The sequence below is a fragment of the Eptesicus fuscus genome, chromosome 1, assembly GCF_027574615.1.
Source record: "Eptesicus fuscus isolate TK198812 chromosome 1, DD_ASM_mEF_20220401, whole genome shotgun sequence".
NCBI lineage: Eukaryota > Metazoa > Chordata > Mammalia > Chiroptera > Vespertilionidae > Eptesicus > Eptesicus fuscus.
In genome coordinates, this window is record NC_072473.1 from 77168381 (window position 1) to 77195591 (window position 27211).

The following is a 27211-nucleotide window of genomic DNA, read 5'->3' on the forward strand; positions in this document are numbered from 1 at the left end:
CTCAAGCAATGACCATCATGGATAATGGAAAATCTTTCTGCCTCCTTGGGTCAGCCCTTCCCAAAGTTCATACTACTTCTGAAGAGTTTCACTAACCAGGCTGGTGGATCTGGTGGCACTGTGGATCTGTTGTTCCCTTTTGCCTCATCTCCTTCCCCTGTCACTGCTTTTATAGCCCTTGTTCCATCCAACTCTTGTGTTTTTTTTTAACCACCCTTCAGCTCAAACTGACTAGTTCCTTTTTAGCAGGCTCTACAGAGAAGCCAGTAAGTAAATGGTCTCAAGAGTCTCCTGAGTCTGTAAAATGTAAATAACAGTCCCAACCCTGGCGGCCTTCACGGGCTTTCCAAAGGATCAAAAAAGATAAAGTCTGTGAAAGTGTTTTGGGAATTGTCAAGTGCTATGCAAATTCAAGGTATTATTATTAATGATGGGTGGGGAAGCAGCCACGTGATGTGAGGAGTGCAGTGCCAACTTGCCTGTTCTCCCAATCTTCCCCAAGTGAAGTCACTGGCATTGCCAGCCAGCCTCTAGCCAGCTAACACATCAGTTGAGATGGTTATTTGATTAGTGTTACCCACACTGTCCCCTAGCAGGGTTCAGAGGAAAGAGGACAAGAAAGGAGTAGGTCAATTTAAGTATGGAGAGAGAAAGACCTAGAGTAGTGATTAAAATAAAAGTGGACCCTTTCTTTCAAATGGTCTCACATGGTGAATCCAATTTATGAAACAGGTGAAGCAGAGCTACTCTAAAGTTGGGGTAAGGGGCATGGAGCCCCACTGGCTGGGCCCTCCACTTGCCCTTGAGATTAGTTCGGTTAATCCCTAAGATTCCAAAGGAGTACATTGAAAAAAAAATCGTGTGTAGAGCAGGAGCTCTTGCTTGGCACTGGTACTCCAGGCATCCAGGAGGCAGCCACAGCGTGGGCATTGGAGGGATGGGGGTACAGGGCACGGAGAAGGGGGAAATGAGAGAATGCTATAGAAAGGCAGACAGGGTTGGATGCAACATCTTTTGTGTACTCATCAGCTTTAGCTAGGGTCCCAGGCTTGTATTTTTGGGTTACCCTAGGATGGGGTTTCAGCTTTGTCAATCAGTACTGGAAGGCCTATGAAAAATGTGGATCTAGAAATGCATAAAACAAAGTTCCAGACCAAATCAATGTGAGCAGTGCTCCTGCTTTCTCAGCTTTGAGGAGAAGGGAGTTGTTCCTCAGGGTGAATCTGCGGAAGCAGCTCCTTCCAGTTTGTGGACCCATCATGAATGAGCATCCCTGACATGGTCATGGAGAAAAGACCAAAAGGAATTGGTCAAGGAGCTTTACTTGAGCTCAGTGGTCAGGCAGATATAAATCTACCAGCAGCCCAGCGTTTGAGCAGATGGGAGCAGAGATGGAAGTGCTGGTTGAGCACAACTGCAAACCCTGCATTCCACGTAGTGGGTATAGATCGGGGCCATGATTGGTGCCTAGAAGCTAGAGACTTAAACAAGGAGAGAGACAGCTGGGTAGGTGGGGGTGGGGAAACAGAGAACAGCTCCCTCCTGGAGCACTTGCTAAAGTCAACAACATCCCTTCCCCTCCGCACCCAAACAGGCTCAGCCACAGGGTACTGCTGACTGACTAGGCAGAAACTGATCAGATACTACAGGTACAAGCTTAATGTTCCAGGTTGGGTAGGGGTATGTGCGTCCAAGACTTTCACAGGCAGGACTTTGGTGGTTGTGACTCCCTAAGGCAGATGGAACAGTGTCAGGGATTTCGTTAGAGTTGCTGCAATGGGAAGGATATAACAATAACCACCACCACCACCACCACCACCACCACCACCTAGGAGTAAATGATGCTGGCATCCTAGAAACATCCGGTCCTGGTAATTCTATATTATCCAGGCCATTTGCAAAAAGCCCAGCATCTTTCTCTAGGAGATTCTTATTCCACATGTGTCTTCCCCTGATTCCTTTTCCACATGTGGTGGCCCTGAGCTCCTTCTCAAATTACCCTGAGGTAGCTGCTACAGAGACACATTTGCTGTGCCAGGGCTGAGCAGGAAATGGGTAACCCAGAGCAGAGGATCAGCAGCAAAAGCCATTTGTGCTAGAAGGAAACAAGAGCATTTGAAATTCTGGTGTGCTTGGGCGGAGGGGAAGTGGTCGTTACATGGGCTCAGACAGTCTTTGTCCCTGCTCTTCTGGAAGGGAGCAGTGGGACCATCTCGGAAAATGTGCTGGATGAGAGAATTACTTGGCTAGGGGTTACTTCCCCTGCATAAGCCTGTGAGCACAGACATAGGGAAGGAGGTAGAAGGGGGGCTCCTGAGGGGCCTGGAGAGGAACAGAATTCAAGGAGGAAAGAAGAGCAGATGAGCCAAAAATAGCTTTGCAACAGACCCTTTGGAAGGACTGTAACCCTTGTTTTGTAAGTGGTAAGAGCTCCTCCCTTTAAGGGAGAATGGTTTTGCTATTACAAGTAATTCCCTCATTCTTACTTTCTCAGATTTTTTAAGAAGTCAACTGAGTCAGGTACACAGGAAGGGGAATTTCCAGTTTCCCCCTACATCTTCCAAAGTGCTTGCCTGGCTGGTGGCGGGGGGCGGGGGGGGGGGGCGGGCGGGGGACAGAGACACAGAAGCCTAGGCCAACTTCAGCTACCTGATCTGCAGGCTAAGGCTGGAACCTTCACCATGACACCCACCCCCTTGTGCCTGGGCATCTAGGGCACCCTCTGCTAAAGTCAACAACATCCCTCACGATGGGGGTTACACATATATGGAGAGGGTGGCTGCCTGCTTAGTATGATTTGAGGGGCTAAAGGTCAGAGGAACCTTGCCAGAAAAGGTCAACTCCACTAGCACAGAGCTGAGCCTGTAGTTCTCACTTTGTTTATCCCTTTCGGTAGAATTGTGACTTGGGAGGGGCAGGACATTCAGTTACTACCAGCTGTTTACACCTTAGCTGGATTAATTCTATCACATTAGCAGTGGCAGAAAGCAAACTTCCCCCTGGGAGATGATTAAGGTTCCAGGAGATCAGGAAAGTTCTGGAACATGACCTATCACCTTATAGTACAAGCTCCCCTGAACAGCTGGGGATAGTTTGAGAGAGCTTGTACTAGAAGGTAGAATAGGGGAGAAAAGAGTGTCAAAAACAAATTCTCACTATTTCACCAGTTTGTGAGAGATGACCTTGCTTCCGCTACTCCAATTGACAATACTTTAGATTTGGCAAGTAGGTTCACAACAAGGGATATCCCATCTCTCTACAGACTGAGGCCATTTCCTCAGAATTCATTCTCTTCTCCTACTCAGCGCAAGGACCAAGATGGTCCCTTTAGGGCAGGTTGAAGAGGGATGAGGTCTGGAGTGAGGGTGCCATTCACCTTCCCTAATGGGCTGCAAAGCCTAGCATGGCTCACTCCTTGCTTCCTGAGAAGAAGAGCACAAAATCAGTCCTTAGTTCTTTGTCATGGGGGGTTGGGGTGGAATTTTCTCCCTTGGCCAAGCCCCTGCCTGGAAACAAACAATAGGAAAGGAATGTACAAAGAACTGCATCTGGAGGTGAGGACTGTGTCTGTACTGATGCCAGGAACAGACCTGAGTGGAGTGGGTGCTCCCAAAGACAGCTAGGTTAGATTTTGCAGCTGGAGTCCCTTTGCACTGATGGAGGTTTGCAGCCATCTGGACAACTAGAGCCCTGAATATGGAGTACTGCTGCCCAGCTTAGAGTCCCCAGAGACACCACCATCACGAAAGCCTAATGAGGTTGCCAAGGGAGTGGGTCTGGAAGCCTCACAGCAGGGGAAAGGATATGGAGCAAATACAGTCCCAGGCTCAGCAGAGGGCCCAGAGCCAAAATATGCACGGCAGGCAAAAATGCAAAAATCAATTCATAAAGACAGCAACACTGAAGTCTAGATAGAGCCTGACTGAGTGAGTTCCCTGGCCTTTGTTGGCTGCAGGCACTGGAGGAACCCCATCCACCCAGGCTGCCCCAGTACCACAGTGGAGACAGGCATCAGCTGCAAGCTGCTGTGGCTAGCTCAACAGTCTGGGACCAGTCCCCTTGGGCTCTAACTGCCAAGCAAAAAGCAAACCTCTGCCCTCCTTCTTTCACCTACAGCTTGGTCCCCGGCAGGGTGCATCTGGCCAGGTCTGCTCTGTTTTCTTAAGTGTTCACTGAGCCAGAAAGGAGCCAGTGAGGAAGGAAGGGAGTAAAGAAGGATAATGGACTCGAGGAAGGGCCAGGATGCCGGCCTCCTGAGGTAGCACAGATTCTAATGAATACACTACTGACTGTGAAAGGTGGCAGGGCTGCCTCTTCCAATTCCAGCACTTCTGGGAGTCATTTCTCAGCTCACATTTCCCTCCTGTGACAGATACATAAATCCTTGGCTGAAGAGGCTGCCGTGCCCCTTCCTGTCTCAGACGTGATTTTCCTTAAATGAATTGCACCACCTCCTTCAGACTTGCATAGGTCGGATGACCAGATCAGGCCCAGTGACATAGCCATCAAGCTATGATGGTGAAGGAGAAGGGAACTATGTTGAGAAGGGAACTAATCATGGTCCTGTCAACTCCCTGGCCCTGTGTCTTCGCAAGTCAAAGTAGGTACTGGTGGACAGGCCCCTTAGACCTTCCTGGACAAATCCATGGCATAAACAAGCATATGACATACTTCATAGACATATAGAAAAGAGTTCTGTATATCTGAAAACAAACTCCCAGGTGTTTCTGGATGGCTTTTCCACTTGTGAAATGTCTCTGGCAATGCTTGGCCTCAGCTTAGCTTCTCCTTGCATCCAGTTTTCCTCCTAGTTTCCGTATACATGAGGGATGCAAGCCCATTTTCATATCAGCCCAAATTAAGAAGACAAAACTACTTAAAAAATTAGAACCATAGTGCAATTTCAAAGAGCTATACATGATTTTTTCATATTATCTTCTATTTTGGATTATCCATGCAACATGTCTGATGTTACCCCAGCCATGTGAAATTCAACTATTATTGTATTTGGAATTTGTGTGTGAGTGAATAATTTATTTTTGCAAGAAACTTCTTTCTTTATGCTTGATTTGGACTATTGTCAAAGTGACCCTGCATGCTTGAGTACCCAGAGACTAGCTAGAAAGAAGGGGAACCTGGGATTTAGTGACTGCTATGAATAATCCACAAAGTGAATAATGAATATAGGAATAATCAAAATGTGATTCTACCTAGATACAAGAATGGGCTATGTGGGTGGGTAGGGTGGCTAAAGACAGAAGCTGCAACAAAACTTTAGCACACAATTTGGTATCATTAAAGAACAAGCATGATCCTGGGTGCTCTAAATAGGAAAAAGGCATGTAGGAGCTATGAGGTCATCTTCCTTCTCTATTTCATGGCCATTGGCCACCAATGAAACACTACACTGCTCCAGTCTCCTGTGAGCTAGCTCAGGGGATTAGGGCAGGTGATTGAGTCCTCTGAGGTTCAGTTAATTTTGCTCCTTTCTTAACCTGCCATCTTGAAAATGTGTGTTACTAGTCAGAGGAGAGATTGGGGTGGTTGGCTAAAGGCATGTTGTGCCTGCTACACTCTCAGCTGTTACAGAGGACAGAATGAAATCTCTGGTGGAGAATTTGAAAACTGTCTAAAGGATGGAGAAAAATACAATCTAGTTCAAAATCTTTTGATTTTTAAAAATAGATTTAGCTAATTTGGGAGAGAGGGCTGACAAGGGTCATAATAACTATCATCTAAGCCTATTAAGTGATATACAAGAAGGATGGAGGACAGAATTTATGAGGAATAGTCTCAGAGAGCAAAGGTTGTTAAACACTGGACTATACAACCAAAGGATGTTGCGGTATTTCCCTTCTTAGAGGTATCTGAAGCTCAGCTGTCTCCACTGGATCCTTCTGCTAAAGACAGTTGCAGGGACCAGATAACATAGGAAAGTCATGCAAGGCTCCTGAGGCACAACCAAACCAGAAGGCAGGAGACCAGACCTTGATCACTTCTGCTTCCTTTCAGGGCTCACCCTTATAATCCGCAAGGTGAGCCCTGGGAAGAAGCAGGACTAATAATCATGTTCCTATCTCAGGGCAATGGAAGGAGGAAGTGGACCAAAGAGCCCATCACAAACTCCCATTAGAAGTGGGAACCCTCTTGTCCAGTTTGATTTTATACAAATTTCCCACCAAATCTTGTCCAAATCTGTCTAGAAATTGACCCAAGTTCATGCAAAAGTGCTGCAATGACATATTTCCTTTCCTTTTACTGTGGCTTTGTGCATTCAGAAAAAGATTGCAACCTCTTTGATTTGTTTTCTGGAAATACCTCCTTACATTTGAGTTGAATATGCCCATGAACAATGCTGAAAAGAAATCTGTAGAAACTGATGAGAACAACCCCAACAACCGTCCAGCGGCTGCTTCCCTGTGTGTGCCGGTGTGTGATAGAGACAGTGGTCTGGAGCAAAGAAAAGGCCTGCTGCTAATCTGGAGTGTTGAGTGTCATGGGCCAGAGCAGGACACAGTGGATATAAAAATAGCAGGGTGTTCTTACACTTGGGATAGGGCTGTCAGAGGGAGCCTTCAAGCTTGTACATGGACAAGACAAGCTCAAACCATACTGTATGGTTTTTATGACCCTTTGGCTTCTCTTTCCCACCTCTGCTGACAGAGTGGTACACAGTCCCAAATCCAGTGATTTGCCTACCACTGTCAAGATTTTAGCCATATTTAAGTATGTACTGTTATTTATTTCATATTTTCTTTAAAATAACTTTAAGCAGATTCACTTCTTAAAAATGCCTCCACCTTATAAATATTTTTAAATCATAGGGTGTATATATTAGATACATTACTCCTCAATACATGTTAAATAAATAAATAGCTATAAAAATAGAAAAACAAAGTTGGTCCACCTACCACACAAAATCATCTTGCACAGCACCAGCAAATGCTCACCGGGATTGGGGAAACAGTGGTCTCTGTATAGTGCACGCAGATGGTCCCCACAGTCAACAAGCACAGCTTTATTTCTTTCTCCAATGTAAAGCCAGCAGGGCTTTAGACTGCCCGAATGGCCAGGATACCATCCTGAGCCTGCCTCCCGCGCCTTCCTCTGAGGGCTAGGGCCCTGGCCCTTATTATTTTCCTCCTTTCAGGTGCCAGCTCGAGCCAAGGCTGGAGTTTGTAACAGAACACAGGGCTTTTATTGTAAGTCAAGTGTTCCTTCCCTAGAGCTATTTCCCCTGCTGAAAATTCCACACTAGACCTCACTTAACTCAGACAGTGCCCTCTGTGGCACGGACTTCCTCCACTTTGGCCCCAGGAGTTGCTTCAGGTGGAGTGCCCCAAGCCCACATCAGTAGCCCGGAGCTCACACCAGTCCCGGCAACTTTCGGCTGGGGGAGCTGGGAGCATATGGGTCCCCCTAGCTGGAACACGGTCTTCCTTGGGAAGCCAGTGACCACACCTCTCCCTGAGCCTGCTTCCTGGGTGGTCAAGAGACAAAGAAGGCCCACAGCAAGAACACGAGGGTGGGGGCAAAGCATTTTGCAGAATTGAAAGATGTATGTTTGATAAATGCTAAACCCAAGGACTATCAGCTGACCAACAAGGGAGCCAGCTTCAGTGTAGATGCCTTCAAGCCAAGTGGATGTGTCCACCCCCACCCCCTCCACCCCGGGATGCTTTCCAAGAGATTCCTGTTTCCTCTGGAGAATTAAGGTCATTAGTGGCTTACAACTTTTTTTTTTAACTGTTGTTAAACATCCCCATCTTTCCCTCCACTCTCCTCAATTTAACCTGGACATTCTCAGGGTCTCTGGATACAAAATCCTTAAGAGGAGCAGAACTGCTCTGAGGGAAGTGGAGCTGAGGCTGGGAGCTCTATGAACCCAGTTCCCAGGACTCCCAGAGCCCCCTAATTTCCTCCACCCATGGGGAGACACTTCCTAGTTCAGGGTGCCCAGCTTGAAAACCTTCTGGTGAGGAAAAACATGCCAGGCACGGACACAAACCTTGCAAACTTTAAAGGACACATGTAGATTCTTATTTGTGGCCTTGTTTGTTTGGAGGTGTAAACCTCTATTTGGTGAGAGCAGTGGCATAATCTATCTCCTCTACTTTTCTTTTCCTTCTCTAAACTCTCTCCTTCCTTTCTCCCTTCTTCTTCCCTCTGGCAGCCCCTACAGAGCCAAAGAGGACTACAAGGATTCTATATAATATAGCCTTCTTCCCTGTGGGAATTCTAAGATCCCTTTTAACCTAGGGCAGTGGTCGGCAAACCGTGGCTCGCGAGCCACATGCGGCTCTTTGGCCCCTTGAGTGTGGCTCGGCGTTAGAACCACGTCTTCAAAATAGATTCGCCCAGGCCAAAAACCGACTTCTGCGCATGGGCCACAAAGTTTCAATCGCACTGTATGTGTGCGCCCGCACGTGGTATTTTGTGGAAGAGCCACACTCAAGGGGCCAAAGAGCCGCATGTGGCTCGTGAGCCTCGGTTTGCCGACAACTGACCTAGGGAATCTATGATTGATTAACTGAGTGGCAAGAAATGATTGTAGAACAAACTGAGTCAAGAATGAAGGAGGGCTAGCAGGTAGGGAGCAGAGTGTGTAGTGGTGAAAGTAAGGGTGCTAGGGCACTGGGCAAGTGTCTAGACAGGTGGGGGTTCCTCTTTATTCACTCTCTTCACTGCAGTCTCCACCACAGTGGAGATGCTGGAGGGTACATGGTTGGCAGAGGACACTGGAGATGATCTTCTATGTAGGGAGCTCTGAGCTCTTATGCTTGGGCCAGTAAGGAACTTTCTGGTTAGTGAAGTGTCACCTACTATGGCTTATAGACTCTCACCATATAAACCAGAGAAGGATAACTAACTTTGAATAATTCAGAATACAGTGAAACACCAACAATATTAAACACCAACACTCACCAAACAGATTGGTTTTTGGTAGCTCCTCCGGGCATTAGTGGGGGTAGAGTAGCTATATATAGCAGCCATTACATTCTTGAGGGTCCCCAATTGAGTCATGCTGCAGTGGGTCTGATGAGGGGGTTTACCAAGAAAGTAGGTTTCTAAGACTAGGTGCCAGTCTTATCCCTGTTCTTAGGCTCTGTTTTAGATCTGGATGTAAACATGCAAGACCTGAAAATATCCCTAATTAAATTGAGAATTTCTGCTAAGACACACATGAAGAATCCAATAAATGCATTCTGGATTGAATACTTGAGTTTTGGAGCTGAAGGGGCCACTGGGAGACATTTGGTTGAGGGACTCATAAGCAATTGCACATTGACCACATCCCCAACACCCTGGTTCTCATTACTAACATATTCTAAGCCCATCATCCTTGAGTTTTGAAAATGGTCTCTAATGTTCTACTCAGCCTGGACTCCCTCTTGGTGGCATGACTTTTAACACATTTACCATGTTCTCCTCCCCTTTTCTTATTCATGTGAATCCCAAATCCTCCACCCCCTAATTCTAACATTCAGAGGTTCAGTGACTTTTTCAAGTGTCCATGCATCCCATCCACACATCAAGATTTTAGAGGCATGGTCTTCCGGAATACCTGAGTTGGGAGAGACCCTAGAGACAATCTTGTCTCTCCCCTCCCTCCTTTTGTTAAGTAGGGAAAGCAGCCCTCAGAAGGGCAGGGAGTTACTTACTCAAGCTCAAGCATCAGGTTGGTGGCAAAATCAGGACTCGAACCCAGGTCTTCTGGATCTAAATCTGACCCACTTTCCACCACCTCAAGCTGTAGCTCCTCCAGGAACTGTGCCTCCTCAAGTTCAGAGGCCTCCTCAAGCTGGGGCTCCTCCACAAGCTGGGGCTCTTCCAGCTTTTCCCCCTTCATCTCACTACTGCCTAGGAAAGCCTTGAATGCCTGGCAGGGGTTGATTCCTCTCTCTCCTCTCTCCTCTCTCCTCTCTATAGCTTCCAGGCTAGTGCGGGAGCAACTGAAAACTCTCTCAGGCTCAGAAGAAAAAGTGCTCAGGGAGCCTCAGGGCCAGCCTAGGCTGCCTTGGCTGTGGAGGCTGGAGGAAGTTCCCTGCTCTGAATGCCTTGGGGGCTCCCAGGCTCTGAGGAAAGGCTGACGCTCCTGGGGCGAGTGCTGCCCTCCAGATCTTCTGTGGAGGCTGGGCCAGCTTCCTAAACTAACTCCCAGACCGAAGGGGAGGGCCGGATCCTGGGGAGGGGGGGGGGGAACCCAGACAGCGGCTCTGCCAGCCAGCCCCTGTGGTTGGAACTTTCAAAAAGACCAATGTTTCAGCAACTGATTTCTTTTCCAACCCGAACAGCAGGCCTTTCTGTCCCCCTTGCATGACTGTGGCTGTGGCATGCAGCCCCAGCCTGTGCAGAAGCAAGATTCCAGGGCTGGGGCTCCATAACACCCAAACCACTGGTCAATTCCATTAAATAGAATCAAATTAAAAAACACAGTTTTTGGCATCAGGTGGATCCAAAACTGGTCTCCTGGCATGGATAGCTTGTGTACCTACTGGGATGGGATGTGAGAAGTTGGAAGACCATTGGAACAGAAAATCAGGAGATATGGTTTCTCTTTTCAGCTGGTCACTTATTGGCTGTTTGGCTTGGGGCAGGTACATACCCCACTCTGGGCCTCAGTTTCCTCATCTGTAATTAGAGAGGGTCAGACCAAATTCTGAAAAAGCCCTATGAGTTCTGAGTATCTGTGTCTCTGCCTAAGATGCATGTGGAGGCAGAAGGTGCCGGCGGCCAAACCTGGGAAGGTAGAAGCTCATGGTCTTGAAGAAGCATTCCCAGCTAGCTCCACTATGTTCTGGAATCCTCCATTTGCTAGCTATGCCAGTAGGGTGACCATATGCTTCTGTAAGTTTTGATCTCTGGTAAAAATGTCAAAGCTCCCAGCAGCTTTCCCTTCCCCAGGCTGGAGGAAAACCTTCTCAGTCATTTATACCTGATTGTGAATGAAGAAAGTTCAGAGAGCAAGCCTTGACAGGGAGAGAGCTTGCTAGACTGGGTTGCAGGTATTAACTGGCTCTAAGCAGGAGAGGGTGTGTGATTGACAGAGCGATGGGAGGGGTCAGTGAGCGGACTGGTGACAAAGTGAGGCAAGGCAAGTCAGGGAAGGTTTTGTTCTGGTTCCACATATGACTTGCCTAATGATAAGAAAGCTTTGCTTTACTGAGTGCTTCCTGGGAGCATCCTCTCATTTAACCTTCTCAACCACACTTCTCCCATTTTCTAGATGAATAAGCTGAGGTCCAGAGAAGTTGACTAACCAAGTCAGAGTCTGTCATTGGTAGTCTATCAAATGGGAAGGCCCTGTGCTTCATGAGCACATAGTGGCTAATGTCCTCTGCTACTCAGTGGCCCCTCCAAGGCCTCTGAAGGGAAGAGGAGCCCATCCTAGCTCTCCCACAGGACCAGCACCTCCCATTCTACTCTAGGATCCTGGCTCCCCAGGACTCAACAGCCCTGGGCACACCTTGCAGCTAATACTAGAATATACTAGCAAAGCCTCTCACATTTAAAAAATATATTTTTTATTGATTTCAGAAAGGAAGGGAGAGGGAGGGAGGGAGGGAGGGAGAGAGAGAGAGAGAGAGAGAGAGAGAGAGAGAGAGAGAGAGAGAGATAGAGAGAGAGAAACATCAATGAAAAAAGAGAATGATTGATTGGCTGCCCCCTGCACACCTCACACTAGGGATCGAGCCCGCAACCCAGGCATATGCCATGACTGGAAATCGAACTGCAACCTCTTGGTTCATAGGTCAGTGCTCAACCACCGAGTCATGCTGGCCAGGCAGCCTCCCACATTTGAATAGGAGACTGAAGACATGGCATTTTGGAGACATGGTCATTTCTGGGGTACAGTTTCAAGAATAATTTTCAAGCATTAGTTCTTTATTCTCTTCACTGACTTTGAACTGTTCATCTGGCAAGTGATGAGCTCTCCAAAGTCTCCCTGGTCTGATTTTTAGATGATAGGCCATTATGGCCCTTAGAGAATCACTCTGCCTAACTAAAGGCTGCTTGATCTTGGGAATGAGAAAATTTCCTTGGGGGTTTGCTCCTAACTGAGGGCCTTGGTGATCTGAAAAAGCATCAAAATCCACATCTTTGGGCATTAGCAGTGACTGGGTTCATTTTGCCTTTTCTGGACACTGATTTGGGGCAAGAATTACTCACAGAGGGGCATATGAAGTGCCAAAGTTTTCCAAGGTGAATTTTCTTTTTGTGGATTTTCTAACCCTGAGGGAAGCCCTGTTAGCTTGTGTTCTTGCAGCTTCCTGCACTTTCCCCTCATTATGTTCAATTGTAATGATATGATTACATGTGTAATTATTATTTGATGTCTGTCTCTACCACTAGTTTGTAAGTTTCCTGCCACGGGATCCTGCCTAGTTTTTTTGGTTGTCACTGTAGCTAGCTTATGTCTAATCTTTGTTGTGCTCATGGAAGAAGAAATCATCCTCCTCCACAAGTACCAGGAGTGGGCAGTCTTACTCCATTGCCCTTAGGGGTGCTCCCCAAAATTGTTAGACTATGGAGGATGGGTGCCCCTACTGAGGCTAATTTAGCCAGGAAATGAGAATGCTAAGGATGTGGGAGTGGATTCTAATAGCTCCTTAATCTATTCCCCCACCCCATTTCAATCCCAGTAGAGTATATGCTCATTTTAATGACTGATCTCCAATGGAAATTTTTATAAACATTTTTATTTTGAAAGTACTTTAACCTATCACACATTCACTTTCTTTTTCTTTGGAAGCACCTGCCTCTGACTTCTTAGCTTTCCCCACCTGTCCCTTTCTGTCCACGGTCCTTATAACCAGCCATCACACTTTTATCCAGTTCTTTATCGTTACTCTCACCACCATCCCCAAATTTATAAGTTAATATAACATCCCATGGTAATTTCATCCAGCTTCTTTCAATGCTTATAGTCAGAAAATGCTTTCTGCTATCTAATCTCAATTCTTCATGCTACAGTAGAAGCCTGTTTCCTCTTGTTCTATTCCTATTGTGGTTTGGAAACAGCTAGTCACCATCTCTGAGTTGTGACTTTTCTTGTATATGAAGATTAACCTCTTTTCTCTCTCAACCACCCTTCACCCCACCTCTTGGATCACTTACTTAGTTCCTAAAGCCTAGCCCTATAGCCCCCTGAAGTCTCAGGTTTACCTCCTGTTGTCTAAGGAAGTCTTGTCAGCCTTATCTGGACCCTTTACAATAAGACTCCCTTGGATCATACTGGGCTCTCAGCTGTCACCTGCCTTGTCATTGTGGTAGGGCCATATCTCTCAAATGAAAGCTCTTTGGAGCTCCTCCATCAATTTCTTTGCCCTTCTTAGAGGTGTAGACCCCCATCCTTCTGCATTCAGGCTGTTTTTTTTCCAAACAAATATCTGACATTTGCAGCCCAGAAAATAAGTGCCACAATAAGTGCAGTCTGAAGCTCTGTGCTCCATTGCCTCTGTACAATGAGAAGCATTCATAACTTAGAAGAAGGCCTACAAAGGGAAAAGAAAATCTAGAAGACCCTCCCATTTCTTTTTTTTTACAGTAAATAATTTACAAAAACAAATTCTCCTCCCCACAGGCAATAACCACTTTATCAGCAGTCCCCAGGGCCAGCCTTTATACATTTCTATACTGTCATGGACTATTTTTAGCAAAGGATGACATTAAGTACTAGTTGCCCTGTGGACTTCAAATTCATTTCTTCCTCGTGTCAGAATGTTGACAGTCCTCTCCTTTTGGACCCACTGGCCATAACAATATTTCCAGGGGTGTGAGCAGCTACCTACATGGTATAACTTCAGGGGTTCCTTTGAGAGTCCTATGCCTAAAAATGTCTCATTTGGCCTGGATGATTAGCTCAAGTGTCACTTCCACAGGAAGCCTTGTTTGATCCTTTGTTATACTCTCTGACAGAAGCTATTCTTTTTCTCTCTTGGCACTTAGTTTGAAATTCATTAGTGTGATTATTTGGTTAATGTCCCTCTCCCTGGCTATTCCATGATGGCTGTGACCATGCCTTTTGTGACTTTCCCATTCTATTTCCAGTGCCTAACACTGAGCCTGGCACATGGAAGGTGTGCAAGAAATATTTGTTGTTGATTAAATCTGTTCATGAACTTAAGAAGTGTGAATTATCCAGAGCATTGGTGGTGGGAAAGGGTGTGGGCACAGATGCTCAGACACTACCTGGGGTAGAGGGCTCCAGAAAACCAGGGTGAAGTGCTGACCATAAGCAGCACCCTCATTCACCAAGTGACCTGAGGCTGGTTCCTTTCGCTACCCCTGCTTCCTCTCCTTTTCTATCTACCTGATGCTTTCCTCCTTGCTCAGCCCTAACCCAGGGCCTTCATTTATAGGGTATCTTGGGGAAAAGGGTTTGACAATGTGCAAACAAGGCTAAAACGACACCCTATGTGTCCACCAACAATTTTTTTTTCCAGAGAGACTTGGGTGAATGAGAATATATATATTCTCATGAGAGCACCTTGACATCCCCTTGGTTTTGTTACCCAGTTCAGAAGGTTCTGGTAGACACCAAGACTAGAGGTGTGCAAATATGAAGCCACACTCCACAGGTTCCTCTGGTGCCCACCCTCACTGCACTACCAAGCTCAACCATCCTGGTTCCAGTGGGCTTTCTCCAGGCATCAAAGGAAGTCCCTTCTTGCTCCAAGGCCCCAAAGGCCTCAATTCATTAAGAGCTAACCCAGGTCCCTGAGGAGAGCATTCTAGGAGCCAGCTTGCCCTGAGTCAGAGAGGGACGAGAAGTGGGCCTTTTACTCGTTCCTGAAACTTGGTGACTCTAGGTTTTGTCCCAAGATGAATGGAAAGTTTTCCTCACCACTGCCCCACCCCAACCCAGGCCAGCACCTTCCTACCCATGAGCACTGCTGGACTGGCAAGGTTCCCTTCCCCTTTCCCAACCAGAAATCCCATAGCTGCTTCTTCCCACAATGCCAAAGACAACGCATTCTTTAAGGCCCTTCTGGAACCTGCCACCATAAAGAAACTTCCTCTTCCTAGTTTGTTTTGCCACTTCCCAAGCTCTGGATCTGCAGACCCAGGGCGCCATAAGCTTGAGGCCATTCTCTCAATGAGCAGCAGGTCCAGTGGGACTGCTTTGTTCCACACCAGCCTTGGATACAGCTGCTTCACTCCCCTAGCTACACTCTCAGCTCCCTACACCCCAATCCTAGCCTGTACCACCTCCCATGTAGATAAATCTGTGGTAGGCGCTCAATAAAGGGCAGATTCGGAGAAAAAAGAAGCTGGAAGCCTGAGAGGGGTCTCAAGAAAGGGAAATTCTGCACCTCCACCTCAGGCTAGCGCTGTGGTCAGCAAACTGCGGCTCACGAGCCACATGCGGCTCTTTGGCCCCTTGAGTGTGGCTCTTCCACAAAATACCACAGCCTGGGCGAGTCTATTTTGAAGAAGTGGCATTAGAAGAAGCTTAAGTTTAAAAAATTTGGCTCTCAAAAGAAATTTCAATCGTTGTACTGTTGATATTTGGCTCTGTTGACTAATGAGTTTGCTGACCACTGGGCTAGCCAATATTGACTGATTCTGGCTGTGATGCAAGGGACTTGGGGTGCTCAGTTCTCCTGAGACCTGAGAGGGTGGTCTTGAACTTGTCTGAGGATTTATGTATCTGAACTTTGGATGCAACCATGCCTTCTAGTTATTCCCATACCACCTTTTAAAAAGCGTCATTTTCTTGTTTCTTCCTCTTTCTCTTACTGGAGAGAAGTGTCCCGAACTACCCTTAGCTGGTGAGTCATTTACCCACTGGTAACACAATGGGACAGGCTAGTAAAGACAAGGGAAGAGAAGAAGAGGACCTATTGGTTTAGTCACAAACTTTGAGCCAATGGAATATTAGATTGATGGGACTATTCTGTGTTGCAGATAGTTAAGTTAGCTTATTAGAAAAACATATCATAGAATCTAGCCAGTTTGATTCATAGGGCTCTCAATTGCACTATGCCAGTAATATAACTTACTGAATGGGCTAGGAAGGGAACTAAGAATCATTGTGAATTCAGGCCAGCCTAGAGACTTTGAGACTTCGTGGAGAATGAAGTGGGAATTGGCTCTTCTAGGGCCATCCTTTAAATAGCTCCTCCCGCTTCCAGTAAACCCTTCTGCCTCGAGTCCCCAGAACAATCCCTGAACCAACAAGCAGATACAAAAAGAAGAGGAACTTCTGAGATCTGTTCTGGGGCCCCTCTAAATGTACCAGGCTGTCCCCTCAGCAGTATACTGTCAGGTTATAGCAGGAACCTACTACTACCCGCCGCCACCACCACCACCACACCTGAAACAACATTAAGCTCACAGCAGCTCACCTGCCTGCTGCTGAGTGTGGAAGTTCTGGAGGGATCACCTTTGCAGCCTGTTACTAGCCCAGTCTGAGCAGACTGCTGGCCTGACCTAGGGAGAGCAGGCTTTTCCTTTGGGAGTATGATGAGCTGGACTTAGATCCCCAGCAGGCTTCTGAATGCCTGGCCCCTTGATGCCTCAGTAACTTATCTCTGTTACATAAGGCACTAGGCACGAACGTGCGAGATATGAGCCAGGGCCCTCTGGCTGGCCTAGGCCCAACCTAGTCTGTGAGTGAGACTAAATGGGAGGTGTGTGGGGGGGGGGGTGTGGGGGGATGTAAACCAGGTAGGAGCCTCTGGAACCATTTCCCTTCCTCTCACTTCTCACCCGCTTCTTACTCAGGGATAGCTGTAGCCAATCGCTGGCCTAGAGAGCTTGGCAAAAATCCGAACCAGAACCTTAAACTGTGACAGCTGTTCTTCATCTCCCCTGAAGAGGAGACAAGAGGAAACGGTTGAATACCCAAGGCTATTTCGTGAGTAAATTCTTTCGAGGAAAGATAGGGAAGGTCCCTGTAGGGCTCTGTCCACAGGCAAGGGCCTGATTTCAGGATGGGCCTATTTAAGGAAAGTGGCTCCCAGGGGAGGAAGGCTGATAGCCTGCCTAGGGCATGACTGACCAAACAGGCTTCCAGCTCTTGTTTCCCCTTGGGCTAGTGTCTGTACAATGGGAAGCTCCCATTCAGTCTCCTGTGCTGACTGCGATTTCACACCTCTTACACTGTTACCAAAGGAGCAATAGCTACTTTGGGGCAGGGATTTACAGCTAGAAGATAAAAGTGAATCTGCCTTGCCAGCTGATAAGATTCTCTCCTGCAAGGATTAACATTTGGAAAAGCTTACTTTCTACTCTCACAGACCCCCCATCTCATCCCCACTCTGAGTCCTTAGCTAAACTAGATTGTGGCATGATTGACTCTGGCCTCTATAAACCATTTTTTCCTGCCCCACTTCTTTTTTTTTTTTAATATGTATTTTATTGATTTTTTACAGAGAGAAAGGGAGAGGCATAGAGAGTTAGAAACATCGATGGGAGAGAAACATCGATCAGCTGCCTCCTGCACACCTCCTACTGGGGATGTGCCCACAACCAAGGTACATGCCCTTGACTGGAATCGAACCTGGGACCTTTCAGTCCGCAGGCCAACGCTCTATCCACGGAGCCAAACTGGTCAGGGCCCCGCTTCTTATCTAACCTGCTTTGAGGCTGGTATCTAACCTTCTGGCCTTCATGAGGTTCCCATTAGAAGCCCCTTAAGGAGGGCTTGCTGTACCAAAGCAATGGCCCCTCAGGGAAGCCCTAAGACTTGTCCCATTATTGCAAGCATTGGGACAGCACAACATGTCCTGGGCTATTATTGCTCTCTTCATCTAAAAGGGAAATTTTGTCTTTTTGACCCCTGTGGTCATGGAATGCTCTCCCTTGAGTGCACTGAGGCACACAGAGTGCCCCACCAAATGGGCCCAAACTTCATCCCACTCAGCATGTTGGCTTTTCTGGGGCTCAAGAGGTGATATTGCATGACACCAACACTTTGTTATGTAAACCCAGCCAGCCATGGCAGATTATGGCTTTGTAGTTATCTTAAGGGATGTCTTACATAAGAGGAGAAAGTTCAGGTAGGAGCAGAATTACGATGAGCAAACACAGTGCAACAGCCACCACTGGTGCAGATACTACCAACCTCATTCCTTTCAAACAGCCCACAGGTGGGGGGAAGTGTTATGCCGGGCTCCATCACTCAGGGGACCTGGAATCCCTGGCAGTGCTGGCCAAACACATCCACCTCCATTTACACAGACTGCCTGGCCTTCAGGACTTTCTGGAAAGGAGCCAACACTCTACCTGGAATTGAGAGCTTGTTAGTTCATCTGGAAGTGCAAATATAAGAAGGAATGTTAACCTCCTCTTCAGGCAGGAAAATAAGGTCACCCTGGGAAGAGGTATTTTCTGAGGTGTGGACTCAAATGTGTCCACTCCTGGCAACCTGGAGAAATAGGTAAATTCATGCTCTGTTCTTGCCACCTTTCTTTAAGATCATGAACCTTCCATCCAGACCTCTTGAGCTCTCATGCTATTCACAGCCCCATACTGTAGCAGGCCTTGTCTTCCTACCTTTTTTCTCTAAACTTGGCTCTCCCACATCTATTCACAGAGAACCCTACTCCCTGTGAGTTGTCATACTGAACAAAGTTCTAATAAACAAATGCTCACAAAGTAGTCAATGACGAGTAAAGATGTCACATGTTAGTCTTTTAAAAAGTAAACCCTGGGAAATAAACCAGGGTGAACCCTGGCCATTCATGAGACACTAAAACTTTTGCCAGTCCCTTATTCATGAACACCCAGAAAGCATATCTCCCCCCCCCAAAAAAAAAACAACTTGTATTTCCATCACTTCGTTAAACTTCTTAGCTTTCTTTTCATTATAATCACTAGCACTAGGAGCTGATCAGGGAGGGGGTATTCTCCCCAAAGAAACAAACATTTGTTCCTTTCATGAGAGTTACTTCATTTGTGTGGACTGACTCTGATTAGAGGACCACGAAATTGGGCTGAAAAGGAGGCACTGAGCAACTACACTCCTAGGTGACTCAAAAGATTTGAAAGAAGGAATTCAAAAAGATAATGGTACATCAATGTTCATAGCAGCATTCTTCACTAAAGCCAAAATGTGGAAATAACCCAAGTGTCCATGGATAAATGCATGGATAAACAAAATGTGGTATATACACACAATGAAATATTATTCAGTCATAAAAAGAAATAAAATACTGATATATATTATGACATGGATGAACCCTGAAAACATCATACTAAGTGAAACAAGTCAGACACAGGAGACCACATGTTATATGATTCTACTTATATGAAAATGCTAGAATAGGCAAATCCAGAGACAGAAAGTAGAATAGAGATTGCCAGGGGATGGGAGGGGGGCAGAATGGGGAGTTATTGTTTAAGAGGTACAGAGTTTCTGTCTGGGGTGATGCAAAGTTCTGGAAATGGATAATGGTGATGGTTATACACAGCATTATGAAGGTACCTTATGCCACTGAATTATATACTTAACATGGTTAAAGTAGCAAATTTTGTTATATACAATTTACTGCTATATATGTAGTATGTTATATATATAGTGATATATATATATAAATTCGTGCATGGGGGATGTCTCTCAGTCCACCTGCACCCTCTCCAATCTGGGACCTCTGGGGATCAGGCCTAAACCAGCAGTCAGACATACCTCTCACAATCTGGGACCACTGGCTCCTAACCGTTCACCTGCCTGCCTGCCTGATCACCCCTAACCACTCTGCCTGCTGGCCTGCTTGCCCCCAACTGCCCCGCCTGCCGGCCTGATTGCCCCCAACTGCCCCCCACTGCTGGCAGGCTCACCCCCAACTGCCCTCACTGTCGACCTGATCGCCCCTAACTGCCCAACTCTGCCGGCCTGCTCGCCCCCAACTTCACCCCCGCCAGCCTGCTCGCCCCCAACTGCTCCACCTGCCAGCCTGCTCACCCCCAACTGCCCCCCCGCCAGCCTGCTTGCCCCCAACCCTCCCTCCCCCGCCTGCTCACCTCCAACTGCCCCCCCTGCCGGCCTGCTTGCCCTGAATGCCCCCCCCTGCTGGCCTGCTCACCCCCAACTTCCCCCCCCACCAGCCTGCTTGCCCCCAACTTCCCCCCCCACCAGCCTGCTCGCCCCCAACTGCTCCACCTGCCAGCCTGATCACCCCCAACTGCCCTCCCCTCCTAGCCTGATCGCCCCTAACCACCTCTGCCTCGGCCCGCCACCATGGTTTTGTCTGGAAGATCTCCTGGAAGGTTTCCCGGTCTAATGAGCATATTACCCTTTTATTAGTATAGATAGATGTGTGTGTGTGTGTGTGTGTGTGTATGGTGTACTGGTAGAGCACTAGGGTCACTCATAGGCAAAAGCCTCTTAGCATGTGGAATTCACATCTGTGCCTCAGCAAGAAGACAGTTTATCTCCTATCAACTTTCTCTTGAAGTATTCAAACCATGAATGTTAAGTTGCAAATGCATTGTGTTTTTAATAGAAAATGCCTTAATCAGAGTGCCTATTCTTTGTCAGACCAGTAGGCACTTAAGAAATAGTTATTTTACATTACTTTAGGCTAGGGAAGGACTTTCCAAACTTGATACCAAAATAAAAAATCACAAAGGCAAAGAATGGCAGGCTTAACCACATAGAAACCTCTCTACAGCAAAGAACTCTATCATCAAAATCAAATGGCAAATTGGTTGACAAAGGTTGTGATCTTTAATTCAGAGTTTTTCATGGTGTGATCAGAATACCACTGTGCAATGGGAGAGGAATTTTAGATGGTTCCTAGATGGAAAACTGTATCTTAGGCACTACAGCAGGCAGGCCCAGAGAGTAGTTTGGCCCCTCAAATCACATTGTGTAAGTAGCTACAACCTTAGAAGTCAGATCCGGGAATATACACTTATGAAATCATGAACTCTGAGACTCACTTAGAGAAGCACAAATAATGTTTTGCATTTTTTTCTTGGAAACCTGATCTCTCCCTTTACTACTATATATCAACTCAGTAGGGGAGGGTGAATGAATTAGCACATGTAAAGCAATTAGAAATCTTTGCTATTATCATTTTCTGAGCATCTAAGTGTGGGAACCAGTTGGTGTCAGCTCAGAAGCGTAAAGGCAGGCTCCTAAGGCTTTTAAAGGTACAAGGGAACTCCAATTCAGAATATCTCAGACTACCCAGGGCAGGTATGTGTGCTCGGGAGCCAAAGGCAGCAAAATAGAGCTGATTAAGAAGTTTTGGATAAAATCTTAGAAGTAAATCTGAATTACAGCAACAACAATGACAACAACAGAATATGGCAAAAGTTCCCATTTCAGATTGCTACCCCTTATTGATCAAAGATCTAAGGCCCCTCAAATTTCAACTTTACCAGTTTTTTCATAGGCTACATTTAAATCGGAAATTTTAGCTGTTTGCCCAGCATATTCTATCTGCCTCCTAAATTTTCCAATTTTAGAAGCATATTCAAATGATAAGGTTGAGTTCCCTCATAATAGGGTGACCAACCATTCCAGTTTCCCTGGGACTGTCCCAGTTTAAACATTGAAAGTCCCATGTCCCAGAAAGGTATGGTTGGTCACCCTACCTAATAAGGATATTTTAAACATTTGGTTAGTTTCTCAGGTAATATTTACCTCTGCTTAACAATTTTTTTCTTAATAGCCTATTATTTAGTGTCTGACAGATTTTAGGTGGAGTTTTCCTCTGCTTTTCATTGTGAGGTATCGGGCAAGTTACTTAATTTTCCCAAGCCTCAATTTTCTTTGTTATAAAATGAAGAAGGGTGATAGTAACTATTTCATGGGTTGGTATAAATATTAAATGAGATTAGGCAGATATAATGCTTAGTGCAAACTGTAAATGCTCAATAAATGTTAGCTATTAATCTATTATAGTTATTAGTTACCTAACACAAGATTAAAGGGATGGTGTTTAGTAAAACACACCTCTCAATAGTTTAGAGAAACCATTTACATACCAACAAGCCACATGCCCATTACCAATGAGTTATGAGTATACATACAGCACTGTCCATCAGGACTTCTCCCAGACTGTTAGAGTTACACACATGGTTCAAACAAAAAAACAAACACAAAAATCACATTTAAACCTTAATAAGGATTTTCCAAGACTAGGTTAAAGTTGCTTTTTTACATTTTACAATTGTTACACCAACAATTAAGCAGCCATCTAACCAAAAAAAAAAAAAACACCTTTATTGCATACGGGCTATATAACTAAGAAACCCAGGGAAAACCAAATGAGTGTAAAACACACCACCTACCCTCAAACTGCTTATTTTCTCGTGTTCCAAGGACACTGGGAACTAAGCTGAGAACAAGGGAAGGGTCAAGGGAGATAACCAGACAGAAATCAAGAATGTGCCTATCCCCTACCAAGAAAATAGGAACCCTTCCAGGAGGAAAATGGACTGCAGGAGGAGGGGCAGGGAGAGTCTCTTCTCCAGAAAAGGTAGCCTTGAAAGTAGATAAATTAAATGGGAAAAATATGCCACACTCCAACAGGAAATTGAAATATCAAAGAATTTAAATGGAATAGAAGTGAAATTGATTGCTTAAGTATAAATATAGAAATCCAGGGAATAAATGAAGAAAGAGAAAATTTTCACTCAGGAGAAGTCTTTCCAGATCAGATATTGGAAAAGCCCCATGACCAGCAATAATGGTCTCCTACTTCTGCTAATGAGCATGTCATTCTAGGTAAAACCTAAAGCAAATTCAGAATTCCCAACTTCAAATATCTCAGTTATCAAGAAAAATGTAAGAACATTTTGTCCTGCTAGAACTAAAAGGCTGTTATCACAGGACCCTGTCACACTCCCAGCCTTACAGAAAGAAAGGCTTATCTGTTTTGGACACTGAATTCCTCTGATCCCAGGAGGCAAGGTGCTCAGGTCCACATTTCCAACAATTCGCTCTGCTCCCTCCAACAATGCCCTCAATACCCCCATACCCTTACCCTATATCATTTATATGCTTTGCCAATAACCAAACCCCAATGGACAGGTGTCAATGGGCTAGATGACAAAGGAGGTCTTTCCATTGGAGAAACCCAGACAACCAGAAAGCCTCCCAAGGTGTGGCACAAGTGAACACTTTGATCTCAGGCTCTCACTCACACCTCACTCACCTAGATCCAACCCTCCTAGGTCCCAAGCCTAGTAACCCAACTGAGGATGTGTCCCCTCTTACACATCAATAAGGCCATTTTGGGGCAGTTTCTCTCCTAGTTGAAAGAGTGCAAATGTGACAGGAGCTCTTTCTAGGTATCTCCGTCACCCCTCCGCCACTGCCACTCTCCTACCAAGCTGAGCTGAATTGTTAGGAGCCTGTTAGGGCTTTTGCTTGGTGGGGTTACAGAATGTGTGGTCTGAATACATTTAAACTAATCTTTCATCAGAAATGAAGATTCCCTAAAAACCCACTAGAATGGGGCCTGGTTTTGTGGTTTGTTTGTTTTTAAGACAATGAAATAAATTTATACCTAATGTGAAATAATAGATGAGGAAGAGCTTTGATGGGGTGGAAAATGCCTGAGAAATACAACTTGTTATGATAATGCTAACGAAGTCAGCAGCCCTGCTTGTTCCCTCCTGGAACTTGTGGGGTTGCTATGGTAAACTTGGTCTGAACACTTAAGTGAGGGTAGCTCCTGCCTATTTTGATTGCTCTTAAAATTCCCTTTTTTGTGCCTCACTGGAAAACCATCCAATTATTCAAGTATTCTGTGGTGTTCACAATTTCTTATTACCTTGTCTGAGCACACCACTTGCCCATGACCTGGACTCTCAGAACCAGAAGGTACATTAGAGACTAGAGAAGTCAGGTGATTTGCTCAGGCTCATACAGTGAGGCAGGGCTATAACTTGTGCTACATATAACCCAGGTCTCCCACCACGGGGTTCTCTTTCATGCATTTAACCTGCATCATTGAGAAAAAATAAAATGCACACACCACACACACACACACACACACACACACACACACACACACCTGTGCCCTGTTATAATGGTTCCAAAAACACCAAACCCACTGCAGTTGGGTTTCCTGAAGTTGCCTCCCCTGTCTCGAAATTGCCTCAGTTGTACACCCTAGACTGGCTCTGACCAGACTGTCTCAGACTAGAGGACTACCATATAGACACCTTGGGGCTTCCCAATGTGTTTCTCTCCTCCCTTATCTCTTCCTTTTGCCCTTCGGCAGGATTTCTAGAAAGTCTGACCCTCACTCTCCACACTCCAACAAACATCTGCGATGACATGGATTCATCCACCCTCCCATCCTAGGATGCTCTCTGGGGCTGCTTTTAGCCATCATTGGAAATTGAAAGACATGACATGGAGGAGGTGGGGGTATCCCATCCAGAGTCTCAAGAAATTCTCAAGGCTCCATAATTTTTCTTATTCCCCACCTGCTGCACGTCAGCAGCCTCTTAGTTTGTCTTGACATTTTCCCTGGCTCACTGTCAGTCAGTGGCATTCAGTAATTTCAAAGCCCTCGAAGTTTCAATCTGAGTTTGCATATTTAGAAATGGGCTTTTGTGAAGGGTGGAACTCAGATCCTAAGAGCATCTCACAGAAGAATTTCCAAAGTGGCAGCGGAAATTATGCATTGCAGGAGGGGGTGCCCCCAGCTACTTCCAAACCATCTAGGGATCTAGCCACTTTCTAGGCTCCAACACCTTCTTAGGAAAGCCTCTGCAGGCACAGGTCCAAATAGAGTTCCCACCTGCCAGCCGTCCCCTCCACCCCACAGGACTCCAGGTAGCCCTTGGGGTCGGTCACAGCAGCCTGAGAGCCCAGCCTCCTTAGTGCCCCTCATGAAATTCCTGGTAGCCCCTCTTGTCCGAGGTGAGGGTACAGCAGAAGCTGGTGCGAGCCAGGACGCATGCCCACCCATCTGCTCAGACACCCACCTGTGGAAGAAGAGCAGAATGGAGAGCATGGTCTGGTCAATGTTGCGGTTGCAGATACCCTCGTTGAGCAAGTAGCAGGGGTCTCGCAGCACGGGCTCTAGCGAATCCTGCCGCATTATGCTGTTGAGCTTGTCGGTGTTGAGGTTCTCAAAGATCAGCTTCTCCTGAAGCTGCCGAAAGTTGCTCACGGTGGGGCTGCCCGGGCTCTTGTTCTGCCCGCTGCTGTCTCCCAGGAGCCCGCTTCGGTGGGCCAGGTCCAGGCAGCAGTTGCAGCAGTCGAGACCGACAGGTGAGCGGCAGTCGGTCTTGGGCTGGGCCATCTTCTCAGGCTCGGGGGCCGCCTGGCCTGCCAGGTCTGGGGCGGCTGGCAGGTGCGCGTCCGCCGGGTTGGCCTGAGGAGACTCCAGGGTGTCTGGAAAAGGCAAGCTGAGAGAAGAGTTGGAAATTAGTGCCTCCAGTTAACCACCCTCGAATCGGCCCCCTTCTGGCTGTGCTGCTCTGGGTTCGAATAGAAACAGCTGGACAAACAGCTCGGAGCGGATCCTTGGGGCTCACTTCCTTTTCTTCCTCCTCCTCCTCCCGCTCCGCTAGAGGCCCGGGCCGCCCCTGAGGTGCCACACTCTGCCCCCGCGCCGTCCCAAGTTTCCCAAGTGTGAGCTAGACTCGGGGTGGACCTGTGGCCGCAGGAAGGGCGGGCAGCAGGGCAGCAGGGCAGAGGGAGAGCCGGGGCGCGCCCTCGTTCCCCCCCCCCCCCCCCCGTTTGCTCCCTCCCTCCTCGACTCGCTGGCTCACCCGCTCTCGGGCTCCCCTGGGCTGTGCCGGCTGAACGGTGGCAGGAGCCCAGCGCGAGGGAGTGAGCTAGCGAGCTGCACGCCCCGGAGCCTGCACGGGCCGTGGCAGCAAGTAAATTACCCCCCGGGGGCCGACGGAGACCGCTCCAGCTTCCCTGGGCGGGCGCCGGCCCTAAGCCCGCTCGGTCCTGCCCCCAACCCCCCGCCCCGCCCCGCCGCACCCACGCGCCCTCGCACCACAGGGCGGCTCGCACCCTGGCCCGCTGAGTCGTGCCCGGCGCCTCAGCTCAGGCTCTCTCGCCCTTCACGGCGCATCCTCCGCCAGAAATGTAAGAGTAGCCGGGCTGGGGGTGCCGCAGCACCCTGTTCTCCAGCTCGGTGGGAGGGCGAATAGTCCTGATCCCACCGCGGACGGGTCCCCCTACAGGAGAGACGCAGCCCTCGAGAGCCCTACTAGTTACGGCCGTACACCGCGGCGCTCCTCAAACCTCTTTGGGGGCGGGGGTGGTACAAAGAGAAACGTTTGCTCCTACACAAAGTCTGAGCGTGCGGGACACACTTCAGGAGTACCCAATAAATGCCTTAAACAAAACTCACAGAAGCACGATAAAACTCTCCTCAGTTTTGTCCCTTTCTTCTCACTTCACTTCTCTTTCCCTCTCTCCCCCCCACTTGCTGTCTCCTCTCTTCCCTAAGCCCCACCGGAGGAGATCGCTGTCCTGGCTTCCGGGAATGCAAGCTCCCCGGCAGGCTCTCTGTTGCGAGCCTCTTCTCCCTCTTTTTTTTCTCTCTCCTCAGTTTGCCCCTCTCCCCTCACTCACTTCAGTCTTTCTGCGCTTTTCCTCCCATTCTTTCTTTCGTTTTTTTCTCTTTCTTTATCCATTTCCGTTTTCTTCCTTTCTTTTTTGCCCCCGTTCTTTACTCCTTTCTTTTTCTCTATTTCCTCATTTACCCCTTTCTGCCCCAATTTTTCTTTTTCTGTCAGGGACTTCTTTCTTCCCCTTCTTTTCCCTCATTTTATTTTCCCTTTCCTTTCCTCACTTCAGCACACCCCCTCTTTCGCCTCAATTTTGTCCATTTCTCTTCACTTCACTTTTCTTTCCCCACTTTTCAAACTTGCTCTCCCCCGCTTCTTTTTCCTCATCTGCCACCGTAGGTGACCTCTGCCCTTACCCTTACCCTATTAAGACCTGTGGTGATTGGTTATTCAGGAGCACAGGAGTGTCCTGAAACTGCCAGCTGAGGGGTTCTTGGCTCTAAAGAGAAGGTTACTCCAGAACGTCTGACGTAAGGTGAAAGGGGAGATTTGTGGAGAGCCAGGCGGATTGGTGACTGGGTCATACCCCAGCTTTGTGAGATGTAGGGATGTGTGCTGTGGTAGACATCCAAGACTTGGAATACTTCGACTAAATAGCATTAAATAATTATTGGTTCCTCAAAAAATTCAAAATATTTATGATGTCCGATTTTCACATAAAATTCAAATGGATTTCAGTTTCAGTCAGCACTCCCCACCC

The 27211-nt window shown here is 47.2% G+C and overlaps 2 protein-coding genes across 7 annotated transcripts in view; one reads left to right on the forward strand and one right to left on the reverse strand.

Moving 5' to 3' along the window:
- Positions 1–26874, reverse strand: part of TSC22D3 (TSC22 domain family member 3) — a 62361-nt gene extending 35487 nt beyond the window's left edge. Inside the window, exons 1-2 of one of the 5 annotated variants that reach the window (XM_054722402.1) lie at positions 26516–26829; positions 24904–25329 (exon numbers count right to left, since the gene is read on the reverse strand). In XM_054722402.1, the coding sequence (XP_054578377.1) occupies positions 24904–25329; positions 26516–26577 (488 nt within the window). In that variant the 5' untranslated portion in view covers positions 26578–26829. Of the gene's footprint in view, positions 1–24903; positions 25330–25458; positions 25572–25695; positions 25795–26291; positions 26482–26515 lie in introns of those variants that run through there. The other 4 variants (XM_054722519.1, XM_028132355.2, XM_054722481.1 and 1 more) reach the window with 4 other exon arrangements.
- NCBP2L (nuclear cap binding protein subunit 2 like) overlaps positions 1–27211 on the forward strand; it is a 53709-nt gene that overhangs the window by 3126 nt on the left and 23372 nt on the right. Inside the window, exon 2 of one of the 2 annotated variants that reach the window (XR_008557373.1) lies at positions 16732–16864. The exons of the other annotated variant lie outside the window; for it this stretch is intronic. The gene's annotated coding sequence lies outside the window, so the exon portion shown is untranslated. The remainder of the gene's footprint in view (positions 1–16731; positions 16865–27211) is intronic. 2 annotated transcript variants of the gene reach the window in all.